This window comes from Chroicocephalus ridibundus, unplaced genomic scaffold, assembly GCF_963924245.1.
Source record: "Chroicocephalus ridibundus unplaced genomic scaffold, bChrRid1.1 SCAFFOLD_619, whole genome shotgun sequence".
Classification (NCBI taxonomy): domain Eukaryota; kingdom Metazoa; phylum Chordata; class Aves; order Charadriiformes; family Laridae; genus Chroicocephalus; species Chroicocephalus ridibundus.
In genome coordinates, this window is record NW_026961506.1 from 1 (window position 1) to 11771 (window position 11771).

Sequence of the window (11771 nt, forward strand, 5' to 3'; positions counted from 1 at the left end):
GCCCCACATCCCCCCCCCCCCATAACTCCCCATAGCGCCCCATAACCGCCCCCCATGGCCCCCCCATCCCCTCTAACCCCCCGCCCCACATCCCCCCCACCTCCCCCCCATAGCCCCCCATAACCGCCCCCCATGACCCCCCCAACCCCCTCTACCCCCCTGCCCCACATCCCCCCCCCCCATAGCCCCCCATAGTGCCCCATAACTGCCCCCCATGACCCCCCCAACCCCCTCTAACCCCCTGCCCCACATCCCCCCCACCCCCCATAACTCCCCATAGCGCCCCATAACTCCCCATAACTCCCCCCCATGACCCCCCCCGTCCCCCTGTAACCCCCCTGCCCCACATCCCCCCCCCCATAGCCCCCCATAGCGCCCCATAACTGCCCCCCATGACCCCCCCATCCCCTCTAACCCCCCTGCCCCACATCCCCCCCCCCATAGCGCCCCATAGAGCCCCATAACTGCCCCCCATGGCCCCTCCATCCCCTCTAACCCCCTGCCCCACATCCCCCCCCCACCCCCATAACCCCCCATAACTCCCCCCCATGGCCCCCCCCGTCCCCCTGTAACCCCCCTGCCCCACATCCCCCCCCCCCATAGCGCCCCATAGCGCCCCATAACTGCCCCCCATGGCCCCCCCATCCCCTCTAACCCCCCCTGCCCCACATCCCCCCCAACCTCCCCCCTCCCCACCCCCATAACTCCCCATAGCGCCCCATAACCGCCCCCCATGGCCCCCCCCATCCCCCTCTAACCCCCCTGCCCCCACATCCCCCCAACCTCCCCCCTCCCCACCCCATAACCCCCCATAACCCCCCCCCATGGCCCCCCCATCCCCTGTAACCCCCCTGCCCCACATCCCCCCCCCATAGCGCCCCACAGCGCCCCCCGGGACGCACGCGGATGGAGCTGTTCCCCAGCTTCTCCATGACGTCCACCATGAAGTCCCGGATGGCGCCGAACTGCTCCCCCGTCAGGCTGCTGGAGCCGTCGAAGAGGAAGACCAGGTCCACCATGCCCAGGAGGCAGCCTGCGGCGGGGGGCAGGCCGTGGGGCAGGCCGGGGGGCAGGCCGTGGGGCAGGCCGGGGGGCAGGCCGTGGGGCGGGGCGGGGGGGCAGGGCGGGGGGCAGGGGGGTGAGGCACCGGGGCAGGCCTGGAGGCGGGGGAGCCCCGTGGGTCACGCCACCGTGGTCTTCCATGGGGCAACGGCGCTATGGGTCACACCACCGTGGGCTCCATGGGGCAACCGTCAACGTTGCTATGGGTCACACCACCGTGGGCTCCATGGTCAACTGTCAACATCCCCGTGGGTCACGCCACCATGAGCTCCATGGGGCACCCATCAACATCGCTATGGGTCACACCACCGTGGGCTCCATGGGGCACCCGTTGACGTCCCCATGGGTCACACCACCAAGGTCTTCCATGGGGCAACCGTCAACGTTGCTATGGGTCACACCACCGTGGGCTCCATGGGGCACCTGTTGACATCCCCGTGGGTCACACCACCAAGGTCTTCCATGGGCAACCGTCAACATCGCTATGGGTCACACCACCATGGCCTCCATGGGGCACCCATCAACATCACTATGGGTCACACCACCATGGGCTCCATGGGGCAACCATCAATGTCACTATGGGTCACACCACCATGGGCTCCATGGGGCACCCGTTGACATCCCCATGGGTCACACCACCAAGGTCTTCCATGGGGCAACCGTCAACATCGCTATGGGTCACACCACCATGGCCTCCATGGGGCACCCCTCAACATCACTATGGGTCACACCACCATGGGCTCCATGGGGCAACCATCAATGTCGCTATGGGTCACACCACCATGGGCTTCATGGGGCAACCGTCAACATCGCTATGGGTCACACCACCATGGGCTCCATGGGGCACCCATTGACATCCCCATGGGTCACACCACCATGGCCTCCATGGGGCACCCATCAACGTTGCTATGGGTCACACCACCGTGGTCTTCCATGGGGCAACCGTTGACGTCCCCATGGGTCACACCACCGTGGGCTCCATGGGCAACCGTCAACATTGCTATGGGTCACAACGCCATGGTCTTCCATAGGTCAACCATCAACGTCGCTATGGGTCACACCACCATGGGCTCCATGGGTCAACCATCAACATCGCTATGGGTCACACCACCATGGCCTCCATGGGGCACCCATCAACATCGCTATGGGTCACACCACTGTGGGCTCCATGGGGCACCCGTTGACATCCCCATGGGTCACACCACCAAGGTCTTCCATGGGGCAACCGTCAACATCGCTATGGGTCACAACGCCATGGCCTCCATGGGGCAACCGTTGACTTCCCCATGGGTCACACCACCATGTCCTCCATGGGGCACCCATCAACATTGCTATGGGTCACACCACTGTGGGCTCCATGGGGCACCCGTTGACATCCCCATGGGTCACACCACCAAGGTCTTCCATGGGGCAACCATCAATGTCACTATGGGTCACACCACCATGGGCTCCATGGGGCACCCGTTGATGTCCCTGTGGGTCACAACCACCATGGTCTTCCATGGGGCAACCGTCAACATCGCTATGGGTCACACCACCATGGCCTCCATGGGGCACCCGTTGACGTCCCCATGGGTCACACCACCATGGGCTCCGTGGGGCAACCGTTGACTTCCCCATGGGTCACACCACCATGGGTCCCACCTCAAGCTCCCCACAGATCATCCACGACGTCCTTATGGGTCCCACCACAAGGCCGCCATGATGGTGGTGGATGAAGAGGGGCAACCGGTGCCTCTCCGGGAGGTTGCCCACCCTCTTGGGTGGCCAGAGGGCCACCGGGTTGACCGTGGGGCCACCAGGTCCCACCTCAAGCTCCCCATGGGTCAACCACCAGGGTACTTATGGGTCCCACCACAAGGCCGCCATGATGGTGGTGGACGAAGAGGGGCAACCGGTGCCTCTCCGGGAGGTTGCCCACCCTCTTGGGTGGCCAGAGGGCCACCGGGTTGACCGTGGGGCCACCTCAAGCTCCCCACAGATCATCCACCGACGTCCTTATGGGTCCCACCACAAGGCCGCCATGATGGTGGTGGACGAAGAAGGGCAACCGGCGCCTCTCCGGGAGGTTGCCCACCCTCTTGGGTGGCCAGAGGGCCACCGGGTTGACCGTGGGGCCACCAGGTCCCACCTCAAGCTCCCCATGGGTCAACCACCAGGGTACTTATGGGTCCCACCACAAGGCCGCCATGATGGTGGTGGACGAAGAGGGGCAACCGGCGCCTCTCCGGGAGGTTGCCCACCCTCTCGGGTGGCCACTGGGTTGACCGTGGGGCCACCAGGTCCCATGGGTCCCACCTCAAGCTCCCCACAGATCATCCACCGATGTCCTTATGGGTCCCACCACAAGGCCGCCATGATGGTGGTGGACGAAGAGGGGCAACCGGCGCCTCTCTGGGAGGTTGCCCACCCTCTCGGGTGGCCAGAGGGCCACCAGGTTGACCGTGGGGCCACCTCAAGCTCCCCACAGATCATCCACCGACGTCCTTATGGGTCCCACCACAAGGCCGCCATGATGGTGGTGGACGAAGAGGGGCAACCGGCGCCTCTCCGGGAGGTTGCCCACCCTCTCGGGTGGCCAGAGGGCCACTGGGTTGACCGTGGGGCCACCTCAAGCTCCCCACAGATCATCCACCGACGTCCTTATGGGTCCTACCACAAGGCCGCCATGATGGTGGTGGACGAAGAAGGGCAACCGGCGCCTCTCCGGGAGGTTGCCCACCCTCTCGGCTGGCCGGCGGGGGGGGGGTTGGTGGCCGCCGGCTGCCAGCAGCCCCTCACCTTGGTAGCCGGGGGCCAGGACGCGCCGGGGCCGCAGCTGGGGGTCCAGCAGGAGGCAGATGCCGCTGGAGTAGACGTTGCGGTCGCACTCGCGGGTGAAACCGGGGCCACAGGCCTGGGGGGGGGAGGGGAGGGGAGGGGGGAGGGGGAGGGGGTGGGTGGGGGGTGGGGGAGGGGCGGTGGCCCCCTCCCCCCCCCCAAAAAGGTGGCCACTGTCCCCTCCCCCCCCCCCCCCCCGCCCCCGCGGTGGCCGTGACTCACGATGGTGACGTCGCCGTCCCGGGCCAAGGCCATCCCCATGTGGGTCTGGGTGCTGTTCCCTGCGGGGGACGGACCAGTTCAGCCCAGTTCAGCCCAGTACGGCCCAGTACGGCCCAGTTCCATCCCAGTCCCGTCCCAGTCCCACCCCGGTCCCGTCCCAGTCCATCCCAGTTCCATCCCGTTCCATCCCAGTCCGTCCCAGTCCGTCCCAGTCCCATCCCATCCCATCCCGTGCCAATCCCAGTCCATCCCAGTCCGTCCCAGTCCCATCCCAGTCCATCCCAGTCCGTCCCAGTCCCATCCCATCCCATCCCAGTCCATCCCAGTCCGTCCCAGTCCATCCCAGTCCATCCCAGTCCCATCCCAGTCCATTCCAGTCCCATCCCAGTCCATCCCATTCCATCCCGTTCCACCCCAGTCCCATCCCAGTCCATCCCAGTCCGTCCCAGTCCATCCCAGTCCGTCCCAGTCCATCCCAGACCGTCCCATCCCATCCCAATCCCATCCCAGTCCGTCCCAGTCCCATCCCAGTCCGTCCCAGTTCCATCCCGTTCCATCCCAGTCCCATCCCAGTCCGTCCCAGTCCCATCCCAGTCCATCCCAGTCCGCCCCAGTCCATCCCAGTCCAATCCCAGTCCCATCCCAGTCCATCCCAGTTCCATCCCAGTCCCATCCCGTTCCATCCCAGTCCCATCCCAGTCCATCCCAGTCCATCCCAGTCCATCCCAGTTCCATCCCGTTCCATCCCAGTCCGTCCCAGTCCGTCCCAGTCCCATCCCATCCCGTTCCATCCCAGTCCATCCCAGTTCATCCCGTTCCATCCCAGTCCCATCCCAGTCCATCCCAGTCCATCCCAGTTCCATCCCAGTCCATCCCAGTCCCATCCCAGTCCCATCCCGTGCCAATCCCAGTCCATCCCAGTCCCATCCCAGTCCATCCCAGTCCCATCCCATCCTATCCCAGTCCATCCCAGTCTGTCCCAGTCCATCCCAGTCCAATCCCAGTCCCATCCCAGTCCATCCCAGTTCCATCCCAGTCCCATCCCGTGCCAATCCCAGTCCATCCCATCCCATCCCAGTCCATCACAGTCCGTCCCAGTCCATCCCAGTCCCATCCCAGTCCATCCCAGTCCATCCCAGTTCGTCCCAGTCCCATCCCAGTCCCATCCCGTGCCAATCCCAGTCCATCCCAGTCCATCCCAGTCCGTCCCATCCCATCCCAGTCCATCCCAGTCCATCCCAGTTCATCCCAGTCCGGCCCAGTTCCATCCCAGTCCATCCCAGTCCATCCCAGTCCGTCCCAGTCCATCCCATCCCACCCCAGTCCCATCCCAGTCCGTCCCAGTCCCATCCCAGTCCACCCCAGTCCCATCCCAGTCCGTCCCAGTCCCATCCCAGTCCATCCCAGTCCATCCCAGTCCCATCCCGTTCCATCCCAGTCCCATCCCAGTCCGTCCCAGTCCATCCCAGTCCATCCCAGTCCATCCCGTTCCATCCCAGTCCATCCCAGTTCCATCCCGTTCCATCCCAGTCCCATCCCAGTCCATCCCGTTCCATCCCAGTCCATCCCAGTTCCATCCCGTTCCATCCCAGTCCATCCCAGTCCGTCCCAGTCCGTCCCAGTCCCATCCCATCCCATCCCATCCCATCCCAGTCCATCCCAGTCCCATCCCAGTCCGTCCCAGTCCCTCCCAGTCCCATCCCAGTCCCTCCCAGTCCGTCCCAGTCCCACCTTCCAGCTCCAGCTCCCGGCACTCTCCGCTCTCCACCCGGCACTGGAAGAGCCGCCCCCCCTCCCCCGCCTCCGCCGGGGCCCCCACCACCAGCCTGGGGGGAGGGGCGGCCGTGACCCACGGATGGGGGCACCCAGCGGCCGCGACCCACGGATGGGGGGAGCCGGGTGTGGCCGGGACCCACAACTGGGGGGGGACCTCGCGGTCCTGGACCCACGACCCAGAGGGGACCCATGGCCTGCGACCCACAACTGGGGGGACCTGGGTGTCTGTGACCCATAACTGGGGGGACCCGGGGTCCTGGACCCACAACTGGGGGGACCCAGGTGTCCGTGACCCACAACTGAGGGGAGCCAGGGGTCCTGGACCCATAAGTGGGGGGAGCCAGAGTTCCTGGACCCACAACTGGGGGGACCCAGGGTCCTGGACCCACAACTGGGGGGAGCCAGGGGTCTGTGACCCACAACTGGGGGGACCCAGGTGTCCGTGACCCATAACTGGAGTGAGCCAGAGTTCCTCGACCCATAACTGGGGGGACTCAGGGTCCTGGACCCACAACTGGGGGGAGCCAGGGGTCCGTGACCCACAAGTGGGGGGAGCCAGGGGTCCATGACCCATAACTGGGGGGACTCAGGGTCCTGGACCCACAACTGGGGGGACCCAGGTGTCTGTGACCCATAACTGGGGGGACTCAGGGTCCTCGACCCACAACTGGGGGGAGCCAGAGTTCCTGGACCCATAACTGGGGGGACTCAGGGTCCTCGACCCACAACTGGGGGGAGCCAGAGTTCCTGGACCCATAACTGGGGGGAGCCAGGGGTCCTGGACCCACAGCTGGGGCAATGCAGGGGTCTGGGACCCATAACTGGGGGGGGGGAGACCCAGGTGTCCTGGACCCACAACCAAGAGGGGACCCAGGCGTCTGGGACCCATAACTGGGGGGACCGGGACCCATAACCCCGAGGGGATTCGGGACCCACAACCCCGAGGGGACTCAGGTGTCCGCGACCAATAAGTGGGGGGGCCCAGGCATCCGAGACCCACAACTAAGAGGGGACCCGTGCCCCACATCCCCCTGCCCCACATCCCCCTGCCCCACATCCCTACCGGGAGCCGTTGAGCTGCAGCACTCGGTGCCCGAAGCTGCGGGTGTCGTTGTGGGTCAGGATCCGATATGGGGCCGGGTGGATGTTGAAGGCCCCGACGTGGGGCAGCGCTGTGGGGCAGAGGGGAGAGAGGAGGTGGGGAAGGAGCGGGGAGGGAAGGCGGGACCCACGGCGCCCCATAGGAGCACCCTGCCCCACACTTCACCCCTATTTAACGCACGGGGAGGGGACCCAGGTGTCTGGGACCCACAACTAAGAGGGACCCAGACATCCGGACCCATAACTGGGGTCACCCAGAAATCCGGCCCCATAAGTGGAGAGACCCAGGCATCGGGACCCACAACTAAGAGGGACCCAGGCATCCGGCCCCATAACTGAGGGCACCCAGACATCCGGCCCCATAACTGGAGAGACCCAGGCATCCGGCCCCACAACTGAGGGCACCCAGGCATCTGTGACCCATAACTGGGGTCACCCAGGCATCCGGGACCCATAAGTGGGGGGACCCAGACATCCGGGACCCATAAGTGGAGAGACCCAGGCATCCGGCCCCATAACTGAGGGCACCCAGGCATCTGTGACCCATAACTGGGGGGGACCCAGACATCCGGGACCCACAACTAAGAGGGACCCAGGCATCCGGCCCCACAACTGAGGGCACCCAGACATCCGGCCCCATAAGTGGCGGGACCCAGGCATCCGGCCCCATAAGTGGAGACACCCAGCCATCTGGGCCCCATAACTGGGGGGACCCAGCCATCCGGGACCCACAACTAAGAGGGACCCGGGCATCCGGCCCCATAACTGAGGGCACCCAGGCCTCTGGGACCCATAACTGGGGTCACCCAGGCATCCGGGACCCATAACTAAGAGGGACCCAGACATCCGGGACCCATAAGTGGAGAGACCCAGGCATCCAGCCCCATAACTGGGGTCACCCAGGCATCCGGACCCACAACCGAGGGCACCCAGCCCCCCGTGCCCCACACCTCCGCCATGCCGCCCTCCTGCCCCACTTCCTTCCCCCCCGCGTGGCGAAGCGCCCGGGCGCCCCACTGCCCCCTCCCCGCCCCCCCACCTCCCCCTTCCCTCCCCCCCCCCCCCCCCAACCTGCCCCCCCCCCAACCTGCCCCCCAACCTGCCCCCCAACCTCGTACCCGCCACCAGGAGCCCCACGGCGACACCCAGGACGCCGGCGCCCGCCATGTTGCCGATGTCACCCCTTTTCTCCCCTCCCACCCCCCCATTTCCTTCCTCCTCCTCCTCCTCCTCCGCCCCGGCCGCCCTCCCAGGGTGCCCCCCAGCCGCCTGCCGCCTTCCCCATCCCCCCCCCAACCCCCGGCCCCACATCCCTGCCCCACATCTTCTCCCCCCGCCGCCGCGGTGGTGGCCATGGCGGGGGGCTGGGAGCGCGTCCTCTGGGCCCTGGAGGAGCTGTCGGGGGCCGAGCTGCGGCGGGTGAAGGCGGCCTTGAACCGGCCGCCGGCGGGGGGGGGGCGCGGGGGGCGCGGGGCCCATCCCCCGGGGCAGGATGGAGGGGGCCGACGCCCTGGACCTCGCCCACCTCATCGTCGGCCATTACGGGGAAGGCTTCGGCCTGCGGGCGACGGCCCAGGCCCTGCGGCGCAGCCAGCGGCGGGACCTGGCCGAGGCCTTGGTGGGGGAGGACGGTGAGGTGGGGGCGGGGGCGGGGGGGTGGGTGGGGGTGGGGGGGTGACGGGGGGTGGGGTTGGGTGGGGGTCGGTGGGGGCAGACGTTGGGGTGAGGGTCGGGTGATGGGGGTTGGGTTGGGAGATGGTGGAGGGGTCTTGGGTTGGGTGGGGAAGGGTTGGGTGGGGGTCGGGGTGATGGGGGTGGGGTCTTGGGTTGGGTGGGGGTTGGGTGGGGGTCGGGTGGGGGTGGGGGGGTGACAGGGGGGGTCGGGTGGGGGTCGGTGGGGCCAGACGTTGGGGTGAGGGTCGGGTGATGGGGGTTGGGTTGGGTGATGGTGGAGGGGTCTTGGGTTGGGTTGGGTGAAGGGTTGGGTGGGGGTCAGGTGGGGGTTGGGTGACGGGGGTGGGGTTGGGTGGGGGTCAGGGTGATGGTGGAGGGGTCTTGGGTTGGGTGGGGAAGGGTCGGGTGGGGGTTGGGTGGGGGTTGGGTGATGGGGATGGGGTTGGGTGGGGCTCAGTGGGGCCGGATGTTGGGTTGAGGTTGAGGTGATGGTGGTCGGGTCGGGGTCGGGTGACGGGGGTGGGGTTGGGTGGGGGTCAGGGTCATGGTGGAGGGGTCAAGGGTTGGGTGGGGGGTGGGTGGGGGTGGGGGGGTGACGGGGATGGGGTCGGGTGGGGGTCGGTGGGGGCAGACGTTGGGTTGAGGGTCGGGGTGATGGGGGTTGGGTTGGGTGATGGTGGAGGGGTCAAGGGTTGGGTGGGGGTCGGGGTGATGGTGGTGGGGTCAACGGTTGGGTGGGGGTTGGGTGGGGAAGGGTCGGGTGGGGGTTGGGTGGGGGTTGGGTGATGGGGGTGGGGTTGGGTGGGGCTCGGTGGGGCCGGATGTTGGGTTGAGGTTGAGGTGATGGTGGTCGGGTGGGGGTTGGGTGGGGGTCGGGTGACGGGGGTGGGGGTTGGGTGGGGGTCGGGGTGATGGTGGAGGGGTCAAGGGTTGGATGGGGAAGGGTTGGGTGGGGGTTGGGGTGACGGGGATGGGGTTGGGTGGGGGTCGGTGGGGGCAGACGTTGGGGTGAGGGTCAGGTGATGGGGGTTGGGTTGGGTGATGGTGGAGGGGTCTTGGGTTGGGTGGGGAAGGGTTGGGTGGGGGTCGGGGTGATGGGGGTGGGGTCAAGGGTTGGGTGGGGGTTGGGTTGGGTGAAGGGTCGGGTGGGGGTTGGGTGGGGGTTGGGTGATGGGGATGGGGTTGGGTGGGGCTCAGTGGGGCCGGATGTTGGGTTGAGGTTGAGGTGATGGTGGTCGGGTGGGGTTGGGTGGGGGTCAGGGTGATGGTGGAGGGGCCAGCGGTTGGGTGGGGGTTGGGTGGGGTGAAGGGTTGGGTGGGGGTCGGGGTGAGGGGGGTGGGGTGAAGGGTTGGGTGGGGGTCGGGTGGGGGTTGGGTGGGGGTTGGTGGGGGCAGACGTTGGGTTGAGGGTCGTGGTGATGGTGGTGGGGTCTTGGGTTGGGTGGGGAAGGGTCAGGTGGGGGTTGGGTGGGGGTCGGGGTGACGGGGGTGGGGGTTGGGTGGGGGTCAGGATGGTGGTGGAGGGGTCAAGGGTTGGGTGGGGGTTGGGTGACGGGGGTGGGGTTGGGTGGGGGTCGGGGTGATGGTGGTGGGATCTTGGGTTGGGTGGGGGTCGGGTGGGGGTCGGGTGGGGCGGGGCCTGGGGGTTCCAGCCGGAGCGGGGGTGGGATGGGTGCTCCAGCACCCTCACCCCACCCCCACCCCCCCTCCAGCCCCCCGCCCCTCCCCCCCCGCTGACCTCCCCCGGGACGTCGCGGCCCCCCCGCCCCCCCCGGCCGAGCTCTTCGTCAGGCGCCACCGGCTGCTCCTCACCCAGCGGGTGACGGGGGTGGGGGCTCTGCTGGACCACCTGGAAGCCGCCGAGGTCTTGACCACCGAAGGGGTGGCCGAGGTGGCCGCCGCCTCCACCCCCCAGGAGAGGATGAGGCGCCTCTTGGCCACCGCCCCCTCCTGGGGCCGCCGAGGCCACGAGGAGTTCCTGAAGGCCCTGCGCCTCCTGCACCCCCTGCTGATGGAGGAGCTGGAGGGGGACGAGGACCTTCAATGGTCTTCACCCAACCCGTGAAGACCCTCGAGAAGTTCGGGAGGGCTTCCGGAAACCGGGCAAGTCCTCAAGGAGCTTCCGGAGGCCCTCCAAGAGCTTCTGGAGAACCTCCAAAAGCTCTGGAGAACCTCCAAAAGCTGTGGAGAACCTCAAAAAGCTTCTGGAGAACCCCCAAAAGCTCTGGAGAACCTCCAAAAGCTCTGGAGAACCTCAAAAAGCTTCTGGAGAACCTCCAAAAGCTCTGGAGAACCCCCAAAAGATGTGGAGAACCTCAAAAAGCTTCTGGAGAACCCCCAAAAGCTCTGGAGAACCTCAAAAAGCTTCTGGAGAACCCCCAAAAGCTCTGGAGAACCTCCAAAAGCTGTGGAGAACCTCAAAAAGCTTCTGGAGAACCCCCAAAAGCTCTGGAGAACCTCCAAAAGCTCTGGAGAACCCCCCAAAAGCTCTGGAGAACCTCAAAAAGCTTCTGGAGAACCTCCAAAAGCTCTGGAGAACCCCCAAAAGCTCTGGAGAACCTCAAAAAGCTTCTGGAGAACCTCCAAAAGCTCTGGAGAACCTAAAAAAGCTTCTGGAGAACCTCCAAAAGCTCTGGAGAACCTCAAAAAGCTTCTGGAGAACCCCCAAAAGCTCTGGAGAACCTTCAAAAGCCGTGGAGAACCTCAAAAAGCTTCTGGAGAACCTCCAAAAGCTCTGGAGAACCTCAAAAAGCTTCTGGAGAACCTCCAAAAGCTCTGGAGAACCTCCAAAAAAAGCCCCATGGAGACCCTCGAGAAGCTCTTGAGGGCCTCCAGAAGGTCTGGAGAACCTCGAAAAGCTTCCGAAGGTCCTCGAGAAGCTCCAGAGAACCTCGAAAAGCTTCCGAAGGCCCTCACAAAGCTTTGGAAGGTCTTCAAAAACCCATGAAGGCCCTCGAGAAGCTCCGGAGAACCTCAAAAACCCACGAAGGCCCTCGAGAAGCTTCTGGAGAACCTCAAAAAGCTCCGGAGAACCTCAAAAAACCCCCAAGGAGACCCTGGAGAAGCTCCGGAGAACTTCGAGAACCTTCTGGAGACCCTCACGAAGCTTTTGAAGG

At 66.1% G+C, this 11771-nt stretch overlaps 2 protein-coding genes across 2 annotated transcripts; one reads left to right on the top strand and one right to left on the bottom strand.

The window, feature by feature from the left end:
• Nucleotides 1–902: 902 nt before the first annotated feature.
• LOC134509460 (integrin alpha-L-like) lies at nt 903–8176 on the bottom strand (the record flags this gene model as incomplete). Its single annotated transcript, XM_063321998.1, has 6 exons — nt 8100–8176; nt 6944–7052; nt 5836–5930; nt 4105–4163; nt 3844–3958; nt 903–1033 (listed from the first exon to the last, which is right to left on the bottom strand). Coding segments are annotated over exons 1-6 (558 nt in total), but the record flags the coding sequence as incomplete, so codon positions are not given.
• A 61-nt stretch (nt 8177–8237) lies between these two features.
• On the top strand, nt 8238–11756 carry LOC134509462 (apoptosis-associated speck-like protein containing a CARD). The gene is made up of 2 exons (XM_063322001.1): nt 8238–8612; nt 10368–11756. Exons 1-2 carry the CDS (start codon nt 8474–8476, stop codon nt 10718–10720), a joined length of 492 nt encoding a protein of 163 aa, XP_063178071.1. The 5' UTR covers nt 8238–8473; the 3' UTR covers nt 10721–11756.
• Nucleotides 11757–11771: the final 15 nt, after the last annotated feature.

Excerpts from the sequence above, each read along its gene's own strand:
- LOC134509462 (XM_063322001.1), top strand. The coding sequence starts at position 8,474 with ATGGAGGGGGCCGACGCCCTGGACCTCGCCCACCTCATCGTCGGCCAT. Across the intron at positions 8,613-10,367 it reads GGCCTTGGTGGGGGAGGACG|CCCCCCGCCCCTCCCCCCCC; the intron begins GTGAGGTGGGGG and ends CCCCCCCTCCAG.